This window comes from Diadema antillarum, unplaced genomic scaffold (assembly GCF_040938485.1).
Source record: "Diadema antillarum isolate AM-2024a unplaced genomic scaffold, OU_Dant_1.0 seq00000768_RagTag, whole genome shotgun sequence".
Taxonomy (NCBI): domain Eukaryota; kingdom Metazoa; phylum Echinodermata; class Echinoidea; order Diadematoida; family Diadematidae; genus Diadema; species Diadema antillarum.
Window position 1 is genome coordinate 101,176 of NW_027271658.1, and position 19,482 is coordinate 120,657.

Consider the following 19,482-nt stretch of genomic DNA (forward strand, 5'->3'; position numbering starts at 1 on the left):
TCTTTTCTGTCAATTAAAATGCCTACTCGCTGTATCGTTGCTGGATGCAGCAATACCTCAAAGGATGGAGTGAGCCTTCACTTTTTCCCCCGAGATCCCAAATTGCGCAAAATTTGGACTCAAAGGGTACGAATCACTCGAGGAAATTGGAATGGGCCTTCGGAATCAAGTGCCGTGTGTGGGGCACATTTCACTGAAGACGACTACGAGGACACGGGGCTGTATTCGCAGTTCAATATCAAGAAAGCCAAACGACTGAAGGCGAATGCAGTGCCAACAATTAAAAGTCATCCGTCAGCCTCTTCCACAAAGTCGAAGAGAACAAGCACTGCCACCAGATCCGTCTTGGAGAAAAAGAGAAAGATGGAAGTAAGTACAACATACTTTACGTAATCTACGCCCACGGTAGTCTCATAAACTTTCTGGGCACGCAGCAGCGATTCGTTATTGTCTGCGCCCAGATCCAGGCCCATTCCAGGGCCAGGGAGGAGGTGTCCTCCCTGCTGCTGGTGCGACGGTACGGTGTTGTGAGTGTGACGCTGTCGGAGTGATGTGTGCGAAAGTACGTGATGAGAAACCCATCCACAACCTTTGACAACCGAGTACTAACAGGCCCCGTTTTGTCAGAAGATAAAATCAATTATAATTTTCCGTAATAGACTTATGATAGAAATCAACTACATAATCAATTATGATCTCTCCATGAAATGGGGCTCTCTATCTTTGTAGATTACCGACTAACGTTTACACCATAGGCCTAAAGTAATTTACATTGTATTTTGTAGTTGTGACGATTGACTTGTGTGGTATAAAAAAACTAGAAGGTTCAATACCTAGGTACCGTAGGTCGTAGGAAGCGCTAAATGAACTCTAACAGAATCTTTGGTAAGACACTAAGACTTCTGATTGTATGATGATCAAGAGCCCAGTGAATACTAAAGTCAAAGAGGAGAGGATGGAATCCACTGGCAATAGGCCCTATATAACATAGACCTAATATTCTAACAACCGTTAGTTAGACACATCCGTCTGTCTGGATGAGTCCTTCATTTTCTTGGATGTTGTTGCTCTCTTCCTCCGTGAAGCCAGATGCAGTCTCCGCCGAACATTTCCCCGACGACCAGATACAGACCAATCTTTTTGGTCAATAGGCCCTAGTAAATAGTAGTAGAGTCTAAACGGTTTAGCTGGAGCTATAGTATCATGGCATGGCTGAGCCAAACATGTGGGTTCAAAAATAGACTCTAGATGATAGCAAAATTAGCATTTATTTCTAGGTGATCTAACCATTAGTCATTACCTCTCAATCTTTGAGTTACCGTATGTAATATAGACTAGTCTATCTACTTTGTAATTGTAGCGGCAAGCCCTTTATTTTGCATTTGTAACGTGAAGTACCCAAATGCAGCTAAGGATATTTAGCTAAGGAAAGGTGTATTATTATTCATTAATGCATACAAAAGAGCAGTTTGCGCTGTATAAAATGTAAATAGGTGGGCTGCTGCTCTACTTGAATCGAAATGTTATGCACCTTTTTTTTCTCTCAGTAATGTTACCGGCTGTAGTAAAAAAAAAAAAAGAATGAAGCAATATTAATAACATGCACTTAGTAACATCTAGACGTCTAATTACATTACACTGCAAACTACTCTTCTGTATGCGTGAATACCCCTTTTCTTCAACTAAATATCTCTTTAGCTGCATTCGGGCATGTGGGTATGTAGTTAGTAGAGCTTCCTTCCTACAGACTAGTACAGTAGATTCCACTCTGTATGCCTACCTGATACAACTGTCAAGTCGCTTTAAAAGCTATAAGCACTAATGAGAAAAAAGTTGTCATTTGTTGAATCTTTCTGCAGCAGAACAGGCTATCAATGGCATACTACAGAGCACTAAATATCTGTGAAGTGTGATACAGTATAGCACATTAGGAAATTTGTACTAAGATAAATACAACATTCTATTTTGTGTGACGGGGTACACATTGTACATAATGAACATGATGTTTATAGAATATTGAAGTACCTTACACTACTACTACTACAAGTAGCATATATCAGCTCAGCTGCATACTAGATGCATGATCAGATACCTGCACTCACTGTCCAGGAGTGTAAATCGCTAATGTCAATAAACTTGACCAGCCCTTGAATAAGCCTCTCCACCCATTACATCTTCTTACCCAAGCAGCTGGTGGATTAACTGTTTATCTTCATAGAGCCTAGCAGAAGCCAGTATGAATTGAAATAAACAAAGGGGGTAGATTCTGGCTGTTTATAATTGCCCAGGAACCAGTTGTTTGCCATGAATAATCTCTTGCTGAATCGGGGCAGAGCCTTATCCAAGATATGTATGAGCAGCATTAACACACATTATGAACAGTCAAGATACACCAGTGTAAACAAGTTCAAATATTATTATGACCAAGGGAAATTCAAAGTAATGATATACATGTATTGTAATACCAAGAAGATACAATACGATGAACACTTTGTCTGTAGGCTCATATTGCTGTATTCGGTTTTTTTATGTTTACATCACAGGAATATTCTGAGAAATCATTCAAGCATTTTTTTTCTTGAAGTTATGAACACTTATCTAACATTTACTGAGTGTTAGAGTGAAAAAAAAATTCCCCAGAGAATCCTTTGCAGTTTCTATGGTTTTTGTTTGAACACAAATTTGAAAGAAAATATGCCTTTGAAAAAAAAAATGATTCAATAAATATTAGGGTTCCTGAAATAAACATCTTTATTTGTAACTTATTTGGAACTACATTTCAATATGAGAGAGATAAAATTTTCTCATGCACGACTGATTAGTTACCAATATAACTACACTTTGTACTAACTTATTATCACGTAAGGTACCTGTACTTCCAAAAAATGACATACCTTTTCGCACTGCACCGTAACAATCATGTATGTAATATACATAATTATGTACTCGTTTGTGTGTTTATTTATTAAGACACTTGAAGAGCTGCTGGCAGAGCCAGCATCTTCGCTTGAAGCATCTGCTACTGAAGTCAATCCTGGTGAGCCACAATCAAGTCAGCAGGGACAGATGCATAAACAGGTGTGTATGATGGTATTGATGATTGTTATTTTAATGTTTGTTTAAAAAATGGTAGCATGTTGCTGATATTAAATAGGAGTGATGAAATTAGCAGTATACCCTCACCCATGACTCGTCGTAGTGTTTATGGTGTATATAATGTAGAAAACACTCTTGAGGTCTTGCCGTCAGTTGATGAAGCGGTAGGGTGGTTATTTGGTAGCAAAACTTGCGGCTCCAGCTACTCTCTCTCTTTTTTTTTTCTCTCTTTTTTTTTTTTTGAGCAATTCAACCCAAATTTGTCATGTGTGTCATGATCAAAGGAAGATAAGCAAGACAGCTTTTTCATTAGTATCATTGCCATGGCAATAGCAAATTTCTTTAAAATTGCACAGAATATTGTGGTTTGAACATCTCAGCAATTCAGTGGAAATTCAGCAAATGATCAATGTAATGTATAGACTCTAGTTGTGCACAACATCTTTTTAGAAATCATTTGTCATAGCAAAACACATCTCTCATCAATGTTGAACAATGCATTGCCAAGGTAGCAATAAAAAAGCTGACAAAAATATTTAGGATTCTGCTTACCCTGTCAGTCTTTGAGCATTTGTTTTTTGGTTTTTTTTTTTTCATTTTTGTAAGTGTAACAGCAATTTCTCTGTTTTACCGCAGTATTTAGAAGCAAGTTTGATCCCAGCCGCTTCGGCGTGCTGTGTGTTATCTTTAGTAGTGTTTGTGTTGTTGTCGGGGAGGTTGTTGATACTTTGTGATTTGTTTTCCTTGGTATTTATTTCGAGTGATAATGGGGATCGTGTTTCTAAATGTTAATAGGAAACGACAAAATGATGACAGCTTGCTGTGAATGATAAGTGTACTTGTCCATTGTTTTATTTCAATTCCCCCTCTTCTACTCTTCTTTTTCCTCCCAAGTAGAATGATAAAAAAAAGAGAATACATACACCTCACATAAAAAAAAAAACCACGTGCTAGCAACCTAAATGTTCATTAGTTACCAACCAACAGAGAAAAAGGGGAAAACCACGAACGACAGTAAATAGAAGCAAGAGATCGTGCTGTCTCTTCAGATAGAAGAAACCTGACACCTCCACCCCACGTGTACCCCTCCCTTTATGGAAATTTCCACTGCAGGTGCCAGACTCCAGGTGCCAGACGAAAGAATGTGCGCACTTGAATTCTGTTGATAAACAGCATGTAAATAACCCGGAATGCATATCGATTGAAGAACTAGATCGGTAGTTGAGTTGAAAGAATTATTGCAAAGATTTCAAGATTCTATAGCATTTGTTTTAGCCCATGGTAGAAACATTGAGCAGTCGATTATAGTGTACTTGTTGGAATATTCTACGGTATATAGTACTGATGTTCTCTGAAAAATAAAAGGGGATTGATTGATCACTCGATTAAAAATTCGATTGCAGAAATGAATGAAAGGTCTCGTAGTCGTATGCGTAGACAAAGTCACGACAATTACAAGTAGGTACTATGTGATGCAGCCACTACCCGGTTAGACAGCAAAATCATGACAAATTTCACGTTCATCAAAACTACTTATTACTTTCAAAACTTTTGGCTATCAACATCCGTTCGTGGGTGTTTCTGTTTTATGTTTGTCTGTTGTGGGTTTTTTTTTTTCTCGTAAAAGACTTTTTTTTGTCGTATCGAACGTAAACTGTTCACCATAAATCAAGTCATTACGCTCAGCTAGCTAATACGCACGGCACATTCGATCGTAGATCCATCGAACTTGAGGCAGCGCGCGCAAGGTTGGGGCTAGTGGGATATCGCATGCACGTGGCGTATTCCTATGAACTTGAAGTGAAACAGTATTTCGCACATCGGCACATCTACACACAGCGCTACTAGTATTTGCACAGCATTTTAGCGATCAGCATTATGGCAGACTTTCCGATTCGAGTCAGGGTAAAAGAAATTGGAGTACTTAGGAAAATTCTTTGATGATGTTTAAAATCCAATAAAATGAAAAAGAATGAAATTGTGAAAACAACGCATGACCATGTTTTATACTAAACAATGATTGGAAACACCCGACAGAATTCTGCATTAATTCGCTCACAGAGAAGATGAAAGTGTGAATCCCCCTCCCCTGCTAGGAAGTGGACGTATCCAGCAAATGTTTGGAGACCGTACATTATACATACACTAACTTTAAATACAGTAGTACATATTCATTGCTGAACTACAATGCGTAGTTTTGAATCTTCAGCGTGCTGTTGACGTACCAGCTCGGTAAATCGGCATGTGTCGTAATGTTACGTCTCATGCGTTGACGAGTTTATTTGAAAATAGCAAGGAGAGGGAAATTGAAAAAAAAATACGAATTGTAAATTCTGATGGGGGAAAGATACGAATTTTGGAGCTGCTGGGTACTGATTTGTGCTTCCAATGCCATGGTTGGTAGCTCTGCTGACTGCTATCATGTGCAAACTTGTTGTTGAAATATGTGTTGTCATGGTAACAGTGTGTGTGGAATGAATGTCATAAAAATCACAAGTCGATAAAATGTGACATACATTGTATGTGACTAACAATTCTTAGATGAGCAAAACACATCTTGATACAATGTTGAACAATGCATTGCCATGATAACAACATTTTTTATCTCAATAAAAAGCAAACAAAATTACTGCTGCATTGAGCCAATTCCCTCAGTTTTAAGTTAGGATCTTAACATTGAGTAATAGTTGTAGTTGTATTTATTATTACTGATTTCATACATATAGCCAAATATTACCATTTTTTGTTTCTTCTGAAGCATTTTACAATGAATTGATGGACAAACTTGAATTTCAAAGTATAAAGAGGATTTTTTACACAATGTATAAAGTTGCTCTTGAAAAGTTTTGAGATGTGTATGTGTTTTCAATGCAAAAATAAATCTCAGACATCTATTCAATAATTTTTGATAACTAAGTTCATATGGATTTCTTTTTTTTCGTATGAATTTCTTCTTTTTTTTACAAAGGTTTGTCATATAGGAGAGTAAGAATTCGGAATAGTTTCAATGAGAAAGAGGTGTTTGGTGATAATGATTTTTAAGGAGTAGTGATTTTATGAATAAGGAGGTTAGGGTGTTTGAGACCTGTGAGGAGTGAACATCGCATTGTATATCCACTTTTTTTTTTTCATTTGTTCCCCTTTCCTTTTTATTTTTTTGGTATTAACCTAGTAATTGCATAGGAAGTAAGTTTTATGTATGTATATGATGGCAGAATTGTACAATTGCATTTTATTGCATGCATATGTTCACAGACTGTCAAAAACCAGTCTGTGGCATGGTTTAGCCCAGTTCGATGACAAAACAGAATGAAATCAATGAAAAAAAAAATGTCATGATCATAAGCATTACAACCATTCTTTATACCACTACTATTGATGTAAGGGCCCCCAAGACTGAGCATTCCTTAGTTTGGATAGGATGGAAATTACATTAAATGTAGGTTTGATGGGTGCTGTTCGTTATTCCGAAGGTTCGATGTTCCGATGGTTCAATATACCGGAGGTTCGATATTCCGAAGGTTCAATATACCGAAGGTTCATTAATCCGAAACACACAAATTTTCTATAGCTAGAGGTTCGTTTATCCGAAAATGAAAAAGGGTTCGTTAATCTGAACATTTGTGGCGGTATTCTGAAGGTTCGTTATTCCGAAGATTTGTTAATCCGAAAATGAAATTCAGAAAAACGAACCTTCGGAATAACAAATCTTCAGACTGAAGAGCCTTCGGAATAACGAACCTTCGGAATAACGGGCTGTAACCGGTGTGATAACTTAAGCTAGCATTCATCTGTTTTCATGAAAGCTGATAATCATGTCTTTTTATTCTTATTTAGACCCATGATGATCCATCACAGTCATTGCAAGAAATGGAGGAATCTGATGAAGCTGAGGATGAGCCACAGTCCAGTCTGCTTGGACAGTTGCCACCACATGTATGAATGATATTTTTTCTCTCTTTCTTTTTGTTTTCCTTTTCCCCTCTACTTTTTCCTTGTAGTGCACTTTTTGCATAAAGTGATAGAAATAAACATTGTAAATGATCTTGCAATGTTGTGCGATCAAGTGAACATTCATGAGAATATCAATGAAATTTTTCATGAGTCTGTAGATTTTCCAGTGCTTTGCATTTGTAAAATAGGGCCCTTCAGGCCCCCAAATTACTGTCTATATATATCTTTGTATGGACTTAGTTGTTTGGTAATAATGTCATTTCAACATAATGAAAGAAAACTGTCAGTCCCAAGGACATCATTTTTTTTTAGTCTCCTGTATTCTCAACTTGTAAAGTGGAAGATGTAAAGGACATATGAGATACTTTATCAATGTTGCACTTCTCAACTTTTTTTTCAACAGAGTATTTTCGAGGCCCAGTTATCAAAAAGAATTTTTTTAGATGTCATTTTTGGCTGACATTAAACTCACATGAGAGATCTTCCATGGCCCTCTTTTGGAGAAGCAGGGATGACAAATTCACATTAACGGTGCATATTTCAAAATGGAAAATTGATTGTAAGACGGATGTTTTGTTTTTAATACCTTTTCTGTGAGGTAATTATAATGTCTACATTCACTTTTTATTCATGAGGAAGTGTCTGTGTTTCCCCACCAACCTACCCAGCGGTCCATTCGCACGCAAACAGCAAGAATTGGCAAGAGAGCAACCAGAGTAAAATGTAGGTACAAGTTCCTGGTTTAGCTGACATGTCATCTCCTTGCTCATCTGGTTTGCATGCCTGTTCCTGTTAGTCATATAATGTAATATATTAGTACTGTAAAAATGAATATTTTTCGCTCAACAAATTTTTTTGTACTTGGCCGGGGAAGAAGAGTTTCGCATGTTTGTAATTCCGCGGAATCAAGACATGACTCACAGGAACATATGGCAAGCAAAAATATTTGTGTGCTTTTATTTTCGTGCTAGTTTCTGGTTGCGCGAAATGTGCAAAATTTCAAGTTCGCAAAAATTTCTACTGTTACAGTAATACAGCTGTACTTATTTTCTACTGGTGTTATTAAGACTGTTGAAAAGACGTGGATATAGGAACGGCAATACGGTGCAATTAACTCAGCCAAAGCATATAAACGAAAACCTCACAATTGCATAAAGTAAACAGCTTGTGTATGCAAAACCGCTGGGAAAGTGTTGCTGACAATTGCAATATCTTGCCTCATAAGCCATCAAATGATAAAATCTATACAGCAAATTGTAGTGAGAACCTATTCTCTGACAATATTAGCTTGGATTTTATTGTGGATAAGCCTATGAAAATGAAGTTAAAGATTAGTCTCTGGAAAAAAAAATGGTCTCTAAAAAAATGTGAATTTGTCACATTTTTCTCTATTGCCCAAAAAATGAAACTTTGGTATATGACTTGTGGTAGTACAATATGTCCATACTGTGTTCAAAACTGAACCCTGCCGATGTGCGTCGAACCTGACACCGCTGCATTGCTAAGCTTGTGCTGACCAATAGAGAACGCATGTGCAGGAGGATGATCTAGTTGTGTATGTCCAGTATTTTTCCTAAATTTGGCTGTCTGTTCGCTCTGCTAACTACTTATTGCCCAAATACAAAACTTTGCAGGTAGTGAGTGTGGTGTATACAGACTAGCAATATGTTTATGAATATGCTGGTGCAGACTTGTGTCGGGAAATAATTTTAACCCTTTCCCACAGTTGACTCAAACAGAAAAATACACTTTTCAAAAGAATCTACATCAGTGTTATTTTCACCAAAAAAAAAAAATCCTATGAAGGATAACATTTCCATAACAGATATATGTGTGAAGTTTCAAGAAATTTGGTGGTAAAAATAAGGGAGATATGAGGAGTTAAACTTTCGAGAGATTTTTTTTTTTTGTCCTGGCTCCGCACAGTGTTTCGATGACTGTTACAGATTCAAAAGCTTGTGCCCCCTTTCTCGAAGTTAATTGCACTGTATCGCTGGGCCAGGTTAATGGCTAGTGACTCTAGGTACTGTCTGTCAGTTAGTTTACAAATCCAATGTATAACTAAGAAGAACTTCCTGCTTCTGTTGTGAAAATGCAAATTTTACTTGGTAGATTGCAAACAGTTTAACACTCCAAGTGAAACAATCTATGTTTAATTTACAGGTGTGGGGACAACTGTCAAGACCAAGGACAGTTGGATGCAAACCGAGGAGGGATTACTGGATCTCAAACGGCCTGATGCAGTGTCAAAGGGGATAATGTGCAATCTGTATGACAAGGATTCCAGCAGTGACAGCAAGAGGTCCTCGTCATCAAGCTCCAGCAACTCCCCAGCTGTGCGTCAGCACGATTCCGACTATGCTCCAGACTCGTCAGGGTCAAGCTCCGAAGAAGAAAGTTCACCACAGAAAACTCGCAAACACACTCCAAGAAGGTAAACCATAAATATGGCATCCATAAATACTTTTTTTTTGGTAATAAATTTCTAATTTTGCATGTGTCCTTCATGCTTAAGTTATTTCTTTTTTTAATTTTGTGAAATTCTCAAATTCAGACATGAATTCAAATATACGCTTTCTCTATGTTTAGATAACAATCACCAACTACTGTATTGCAGAAGATGTGTATGTAACATGTGCATTTTAGGGTCTACTGCCAAATTGACAAGCTTTGCAAACTACCCAGAGCAGATGAGAAGGAAATATTAAAGCACCACCCATCTCAAGATACTCCTACTTAAAGTAGTTCAATACAGTCCTGTAACCTGCTAACAATTGGAACTGGAAGCATGAGAGGTTTTTGTAGTTATGTTTGGGTGAAGCAAGTACAGTGTATGGTTCCATGTTATTTTTCTAATCTATGTAGTGGGCATATATGCATGGAATCTAAACTGAAGGAAGTTTAAATATCGTTGTCATGTATGGTTGTGATTACAACTTATATACTGGTTGTAAGTCTGTACCAGTACCTTATCTAAAAATAACTACAAATGCAGATAGTTATTGATTGTACTTTCTGCTTTGCATGAAGTTCCATTAAGACTATGTAAAGTCTGTTTATTTGTAAGAAAACACTAATGTTCATTATTCTTCTTTTTTTTTTCTTTTACAGGATTGCACAGAGTCCCCTAGATGACAGCAGTGCCCCTCCGCACCTGGAACCAAAATACATTGTATTTGAGTCCAAGTTGTTTGAGTTACTGAAAAGTTGCCCATCGTGTGGATCAAAAAACGTGTCCGTCCAAAAATCTGTGAAAGGGACCTTCCTCAAAGTGAGGTTGGAATGCTGGTCTTGTAACAAAATGATGAGAACCTGGGAGAGCCAGCCATTCATTCAGAGTCGTCCTGCTGGCAACGTTTTGCTTTCGGCAGCTATACTCTTCGCTGGAGGGAGCTCGACCGAAACCCTGCAGATCCTCAATAGCATCAAGGTGCAGACGATGGGGGCAAGGACATTTTACCGGCATCAGGACGAATTTCTGCACCCCATCATAGAACGGCGATGGAGACTCCATCAGGAAGCGTTGCTCTCCAAGCTGGTGGAAGTTGGCACCCCTCTCATATTAGGTGGTGATGGACGGGCGGATAGCCCAGGCCATTCGGCAAAGTATGGCCTGTACAGCGGCTTAGAGCTCACCATAAGCCAAATCGTGGACATTCAACTTGTTCAGGTGTGTGTTTAACTGATAAATTGGATAAGTTGAGATAATGATATTATAATAAAAATCAAAATGTCTGTTTAGAGTAGAATATATTTCATGAAGTTGGGAAATGGCATGTACATAATGAAAAAAAGGATACCGGTTGATATTGCTGTAATGATTTTTAAGGCATTTACATTGTATGTGTGAGTGTATGTATGTATGTCTGTGTGTGTGCAAACATTTCATTCAGTATGCAAAAGGGAGGAAAAATATCCATATTAACACAGTATGGCTGTCATACTGAAATGATAATCATTTTAAACAAATTGCTGATGCACTGTTAGCCAGGGTAATTATGTCACTTTCATCAAAATAAGATGAAAAGAAAATGTTTCACATGTAGAATGTGTAACATTATGTGGAAGTTACTGCATATTATTCAGAAATGAGAAACTTGAGCAATACGATACTCATGCATCTTATTTGATAGATTATTCCTGATACTATTCATTCTCACCCCAGAGCAACGAGGTGAAGAGTAGTTACCATATGGAGCTGGAAGGTTACCAACGCATGCACAGCTACCTAACAAGCAAGGGCCTCACCATTGGGAAGCTGGTGACAGATCGCCATCGCCAACTAGCCAAGCACGTGCGGGAGGCAACACCAGAAATCTGCCACATGTATGATGTTTGGCATGTGGCAAAAGGTAAGAAAATATTTCATGTAGATCTAGGAGTAATATAATGAATTTCTTCAAGTTCAGGTTCAAGTTGTTTTATTTAATCTCCAATGATGTGTTTGGGTCTACAAGTAATGTCACGAAATCAGAACAACAATGTAATGAACAAAATAACATGTAATAAAGACACAGGTAATTGTGAACAGAGATACAAATGAATGCTATGTCATTTGTGGTAAACTCACACAAAATTGTTGGAAATAAGAGGAGATTGCTAAAAAGCAGAGCTTGTAGTATGCAGTCCCCTCATAGAGAAAAAAAGTCAGATTGCAGAAGAAAAACAGCAATTTGCCAATCTTCTCATTCTTACTTTGGTGATAAATCATTGTGCAGGCATTAAAAAGATGTTATTGTGGTTCATTTGACTGGTGCACTTACGAATGTACATACACCTGGTGAAACTTAGAATTGTCACATACAAACAAATTTGCTGCAACATTTATTATTTGGAATTATTATCTAGGGGGTCACTTGCTCTGGAAAGACTGTTTATGCAAATACATTTGGGGGAAAACAAAAAAAAAAGAAAAAAACTCATCATGGTCAAATATGAAATGAAACATACAAAATTTACACTGTACTTTTTGCTCAGACATTAAATGTGAGATGTGTTCTTGTCAAGGTCATACTATTGAAATATTTATTTCAGACATTTTTGTTGAGTATTTCCTAGCCAGTATCAGGGATTTTGTGTAATCTCTCTTCATGTTTGTTCTTTCACCTTATTTTCCATTATCCAATGCAGGTGTGCAGAAAAAGGTACACGCTCTTGCCAAAAGGAAGGAAGGCGAAGTCGTTGCACAGTGGGTGCAAAGCATCACCAATCACGTGTATTGGGTGGCTGCATCCACAAAAGATGAAGAGGAGGACCTGCGCGTCGCGAAGTGGTCCTCATTAAGGAACCACATCCGAGGGATCCACCATGGCCATAGCGACATCTTTCCGAGCTGCCTGCATGAGGACTATGGGGATCGTCGAAAGAAATGGCTGAGACCGGGTAATTTGAAACGGCCTTATCCGTATTTGTGTTTCCTTCAAATGCTTTAATGAGGTGAATGTAATAGTTTTAGTGTGGTCCTTTCCTCTGACATTTGAACATGGAAGTACATGAGAAAGTATTTACCACTTCATTCTTAACCCTATTCTAACAGGCTATTTGAGACCAAGATCACATGGGGGTGGGGGTATTTTAATGTTCTTTCAACCTTACGTATTGGATTGGTTTTTGGCCATAATTTGTTGCAAGCACTTCTTGAAGCCTATCTACATTAGAATTATTGAAGTTCAATTACTGAGAGTTGAAATAATCTACTTTATATTAAACAAGAAAACACAAGTGTGATACATGTTTCTGGTAAGATTTTGACTAACATTAGACTGAACTCACTCCTTTTTTGTTCACAGGCACAGCTGCCTGTGAGAAGCTGGATGACATCCTTACCAGCCCAATGCTGGTCAAGGATATCAGAAAGCTTTCAAGCGGAGAGCAGACGTCATCTTTGGAGTCTTTCCATGCCACACTGAACCATTTCGCCCCAAAGCTGAAGGCATACTCCTACTATGGCATGATCAGCAGGTATGGATCATGTCTCGAAGTTCTTGTTAGATGGAAAGTAAGACTTTCACATCATGTGTAATGCTAATAAGCAAACAACTAATTTGAAATCAATCCTGTCTTTATGTGATATAAAAGCATAGTGGTTTTTAAGGCATTTTCCTTCTTTCTTGTCTCCAGTTTCCGTGAAGTTCTTGTGACAACACTGAAGGAAGTATCAGTATCAGTGATTTTACGCAAGACAAGAAAAATAGCGTAAAGTTTCATCCTGCATTTTGAATAAGAGTAAGAGACTGTGAATACCATGAATTTGAATGCTCATTACAGAAAAATTTGTAAATTAGGGACAGCAGTTTTCATTTTCCTTAAAAGAAAAAGGTTGTGGAGGCAAAATGTATAAGTGCATATCACATATTTTCATATTAACAGGATCCAGCTTGCAGCAATGCATTTTAATGAGAACAGCAAGAAGCAGCAAGCAACAACAAGCACCGGCAAGAAGCGGTTCAAGCTGAGTAAACCAAAATACAAGCCTGGCAGAGCATCTGTCAAACCAGTCAAAGAGAGCAGCTCTTTCTGTAAGTATCTGAAACACTAGTGGTGTACAATATCTCCATTCTATCCATTCTATCCTGAGAGATGTTTTACTGAGCAGAAATGGCATATGCTATTGCTCTCATCAATGGTAATACAAATTTGTGTTTACATACATGTAATTTTTCCATTGTGATAAAAAGTTCACACTTTCAAACAACGAAATAACCAGACCTTGCTGTTAGTAAAATTATTAGGGTTATTAAAGTATACCAAAGTATTGAACATTACCCAACAGCATTTTCTTATAACAGGCAAATGAATGATTATGTGGAGTTTTAGCTTGCAATTAGATATCAAATGAAAAATGAAATGTTCTGGGAAATTAATGGTGTGTACTCCTCTGTTATTTCTTACATCTCTAGCCTATGTAGATGACCTCTTGGCAGATGTTGCAATGGGCAACAGGTTGTCCTGGCAGGGAATGAGGAGAAAAGCTGCCCCCCCACCCCTCTCCAGCAAGCACACCTACGAATCCAAAGATGAACTTATCAAGCAGCACTACAGCAGGTTCAAACAAGTTCCAGAGTAGAGAAGGAAGCGCAATAGCCATGTCTGAAATAGCGTATTTTGTTGACATCATAACACTAGAAAAGCATTGGGAGAGCACCCATCTTTGCCAAGCCAACAACTCTTTTTCATACATGCATGATATTTCCTAGTAGGCCATGTTAGGCCATCAGTTTCCAGTTGTATGGTGCATTGCCAGAGCAGAACACATGATATAGTGCGCGTATGTCAACCTCCAGTATGTGCAGCTAGAACTCTTGCAGAGATGCAAAATCCTTCAAAAATCCATAAAAATTTCCTGATGCCAAAATTTAATGAGCTCTTCCTCATTTTATCAATGACTTTTGCTGCAAGTTTTATTCAAATCTGTAGTTGTATTATGTTGCAAACAGACATACCAATGCCAGTGATCACCTAACCACCTCTTCCCATGGCAAAGGTAATAAGCTGTAGTACATGTGACTATTTTGTTGTTGCTTTTCTCAGCTGCTTTCCAATCAAAACTATTAAAAAGTGTTGCCCGAGACTTTCAGCTCCCATATGATCGACTGTATCTTTAATCTTTTGGCAATTACACGTGTCTGCAATCACATGTTGTAATCACATTCCCTACTCTTGCAAGGTATATTGAACTGTTACTGGAGAGTTGAAAGAGTATGACACTGATGGGGAAGTTTGCAGTGATATTTGTGCACCAAAATGTATTTATACCAACATAGTTTTTATACCCCACATACATGAAGGGTATCAGGGGTAATAGGAATGAGTGTGTGGTTGGTCCGTTGGGCGGTCCATTGCAAATCTTGTGTTGCAAATACCTACAGTTTTGAAGCAGTTTACACATGAAGATGAAGCTAAAGGCACATGATGACATTAAGGTGTAGATAGGCAAGACATGTTTTTCTTTTGTGTGTATGTGTTTTGGAGAGAAGAAACCATTGCCAACAAGGCATTGTTGTGATAACCATGGTAACTGCAGATTTTCTCAGAGAATCTTGTGGAGTGAATTACTTCCACAATGTTGAAGCAAATGAGATTGAAATTGGTGGATATTATATGGCATTGAAGTACAGATGTGGATGACATGTTTTTAGTGTTTGCTGGACAAAGCATTGCCAAGTTAACCAAAATTATACCAAAACCTTGCACAGCAAACTACTTCCCCAGTTTTGTATTTGAAATTTAGTACAGATGTGAATGCATAGATGTAGTTATGCAAGACACGCTCTGTGTTTCCTGAATAGTACCCAACAAGGTATTGCCATGTTAACTGCGAATTATCTCAAAAAGTTTGTGGAGTGAAGTACTTCCGTAATTTCGATGAACTTGAGATCAAATATGGTGGACACTATAGCATTGAGGTGTAGATGTAGAAGACCCGATTTTTGTGTTTGCCAGACAAAGCTTTCTCATGGTAACTGCAACTTTACCATAACCTTGTGGAGCATACTGTTTCCACAGTATATCAGCATTTTTTCCCCCAAATTTGGCGTGTCTAATGATTTAAGGTGTAGTTATGCAAGACACACTTTGTGTTTGTACCCGACAAAGCATTGCCATGGTAACTGCATACAGCTGTATTTTTTTTTTTAATTCCAGTGGAATTTCAAGCTATTATGATCAAATTTAGTATGTATGATCTATAGGTGTAGATTTGCAAGAACCATTGTGTTGGTATCAGGGGGAAAAAAAATTGCCATGGTAACTTCATATTCTTGTATCAGACTGAAGCATTACGTTTCAATTTGGTTTGTACCCACATGCATCAAGATCTATAGGTATATTTGTGCTTTAATGCTCTTTGTGTTTGTACCAGGCATATCTTGGCTCAATTCTTTTTCACAGGAGTCCGAGCTGCTGGGATGGGGATATTAATCACCTGCAGTGATGGTTCTAGTTTCCTTTGCATCATGTAGTAATGATATCATTGTGATGTTTTCAATCTTGTACAAGCTCAGAAAGGTCCCAATTGACATATCCTTGGATAAGGCTCTGGGCAGTTTCCATGGCCATGAATGACTGTGATATAGAACTTTGGTACTCAATAGAACTTGTTAATTTTTTTTTTTTTTTAAACATGTTGGAAGCAAGAAAGCAACAAAGTAAGACAAAGACCTGAAAAGACAAAGAAAAGAAAGCAAGAATTCAACTAACTTTTAATGTGTTGTGTGGTTTGTGTGATTTTCCTGTAATACTCACTTCATTATATAAAATTTGGAATATACGTGTATATATATATATATATATATATATATATATATTCATAAATATATAAAATATATGTATATATGTATGTATATACATATATTGTGCTGCCAACACTGGGTGAGACTACAACAGTAATTTGATAACATTCACTCTCCTCTTCCACTCGACAATGATAATTTCGACTCAAATTATGCAGTCATAATCAAGAGTTAAAGTAGTTTGTATAACAAATGCATGATAAGCCTTCCCGCAATTTTATTTACTCCATGAAGATCTTAATAAAATGTGTCACAAATTAAGTTATAATTTATGACTCCCCAAGCACATGTCAACATAAGGCCAGGGACTATTGTAATGATTATCCCATTGCATCAACGCACGCTTTCCTCACATAAATTCTAGGCTCATTTGCTTAACATTTGTCAACAACAAGAATGACAATTCAATATCGTTGTGAGTTTTTATTTTTAACAAACTTACTGTTCAACATACATGTATACATACAGTGAATGTCATTTTCCACAAAAAAAAAAATCCTCTTTCAAAACATGAAAATTAGCGTAGCTGTATTCCACTCTGAAATCATTTCTTTTTCATTGTTACTGCATGCACACATCTGTGTACTGGAATTCTTGACTGTATGCATTCAGTACACACCACTTTGTTGATCTGAAGATATACACACATGAACATGTATACATGTACAGCAGTCCAGATCTGCAGATGCATAAATTTCTGTTTCTTGCAAATGGCTTACATCATATACAAATGTGACAATCTTGATTGGCAGTGATTTTCATATAGTCATACCACTGATAGTTTCATGGCTGGCCTGCAGTACGGAAGCTGGCACTGTTAGTACAACAATACATGTACAATGAACTTGAATTATCTGGGCGCACCCTGCTTTCATTTCTGGGAAATGAAATCCAGCTGTTGATGAAGCTTTCATTTTTTTTTCTAACAGTTACATGAAAATTCATTTGTCCACAAACAAAATATACAGTAACTCCTGAGCATGCCTTCATGTACATGTACATGAAATTTGGTTTGAACTTGTGTTTGGTTTTGTAATGATTTACATATGCTGAAAAGTGTATTAAGCTTGTATTATTTGTAAGGCTCTTGATATTTCCCAATACCTGTATTACATACGTTGTACCACAGTATTGAGGATTGATAAAATTGTAGATGAAGACACTGTAAAAGCTACTTTCTAGATTACCACCAACCTCGCAGACATTTGTACAGTTGCGCTCCTTATCTTACAAATACATTACTGAATACACATAGGATAGAAGAAATACAAGAATATGAGGTCATGATACATGTCATTGAGTTGTCATCCCTGAGGTCTGCACATCACTTTTTGATACACTATATGTTGAACTCCTTGCTCCAAAGAGCCCTCAGCTCACATTCATGTACCATTATTCATTTTACCAAGCGCTAAACACCTTATAACTGGACATATATATATATATTTTTTTTTAAACGGCAAGACGGCCTGCATTAAAGAATCTTTCACTGAGTAACTCCTAGGAGAAGCTGAACAGGAACTGGCAAAAGAAGAATACTCATATCTCCTGGAAGCCACGGTACTCCTTTGAAGGGAAGGCCTCCCGGATCTGGACAACGGCACAGGATGGCAGTGGCACACGAATGTCCTTCCCCAGGTACCCCCAGATCCATCGCACCATCTGCCTGTATGCAACGTGACGATTTCTTCTGTATATTCAAGTATAACAAAAGAAAAGAGAAAAATATTGACCGCAATATTAACCGGAAATACATTTGTATTTCTGTCCAGTCATCATGCATGAAAGTACTCAATATCTGATGCATGTCATAGAAAGAAAACAAAATGTCATGTTCTGTACAATGTACTTCCATGATTGACTTCAGAAATCTCAACAGCAGTAGTACAGATTGAAAAGTTCCTACTGTAAAATGTACTTAGTCTCAAATCTAACCAATATTCACCTAATTTCACTCTCACGAAACATGCAAGTTCTACAGTCATGAAAAGCAAAAATTCCTTGTCAAAATGAAATTGGAAAAAAAAAAAATAAAACTCCTGCAACACATGCAATATAATGGTAAATGATGGACTGCATCCCCCCAAAATATACAGTGTATATATGTATGAAAGCCTAAAATTATGCAATGTATATCAGCCATGTATGAAGGAAGACAGGTCCATTGTGATCAACATTGAAACTGAACACAAAAAGCTATAATTTCATCTACAATGAGACCAGAAATCACAGACTTTCAGGAGTATGTACTTTGAGGCAACACTATGGAAGGTATAATGTTACAATTACAGTATGACATTATATAAATATTGGTGTGAATCACTCGGGAATGTACAATGTACCTATGTACAAATGTATATCGATGAGGTGCATAATACTGAAAAGTCATCTGGTGTACTTGCTGTGCCAACAAAAACTCATTGTCTAGACAAAGACAATATTGACACTTCAGTGTACTGGATTATTATTGCCGCTTCATAAATCACTGCCCTAAGACTGAATGAGCAGGGGGTTCTGTTGCTCTGTTTTATCATGAAACTATAAACTGTTTGGAATCTGAAATGAACTAATCACAAAACAAATTCAGGTATAATCACCTGCAAGGGCATGCTATTGGCTCCAATCTACCCAAAAGTCTTTCTGAAATAGTTGTACATTTTGTGCACGGATTAAAGGAATCCTTTATGTGTGAAGATGTATGCACAAATACAATTGTTGTTGTTGACAATTACAGAAAAAATAAAGTCTTATGAGGGCCTATTGAGAGACACTGCATGCAAATTTTTGATACTGAAATCAATGTACTGTACATGTATACCATACCAAGATCACACTTACTGGTTTATACTTGCATCCACTCTCTCCTGGTCTCCATACTGCTGCCTGTATTGGTGGTATGCCGTTTTGAGAACCCATCGATTCAGGCAGACAGGGCTGAATCCAGGATGCGCTGTGATGCAGTCCAGTGGATCTGTTTCTTCACCGTCCAGTTCATTAGTTACGTCGTCCATTGTTTCTACGACACGTGCTACCTCTTTACAGCATACGCTCTCCCGGAGGGTCGGCATTGCCTGGCACTGCCCACTGCATGAACACCTGTAAAAATAAAACGTATAAAAAGCACATGAAAACCTTGTGCCAT

General features: G+C 37.5%; 2 protein-coding genes across 2 annotated transcripts in view; one reads left to right on the forward strand and one right to left on the reverse strand.

The window, feature by feature from the left end:
* LOC139738789 (connector enhancer of kinase suppressor of ras 2-like) overlaps positions 1-19,482 on the reverse strand; it is a 119,250-nt gene that overhangs the window by 26,884 nt on the left and 72,884 nt on the right. The window lies entirely within an intron of this gene.
* LOC139738771 (uncharacterized) lies at positions 7,320-14,289 on the forward strand. The gene is made up of 8 exons (XM_071649412.1): positions 7,320-7,332; positions 9,214-9,484; positions 10,162-10,720; positions 11,216-11,402; positions 12,181-12,432; positions 12,840-13,011; positions 13,420-13,568; positions 13,950-14,289. Exons 1-8 carry the CDS (start codon positions 7,320-7,322, stop codon positions 14,114-14,116), a joined length of 1,770 nt encoding a protein of 589 aa, XP_071505513.1. The 3' UTR covers positions 14,117-14,289.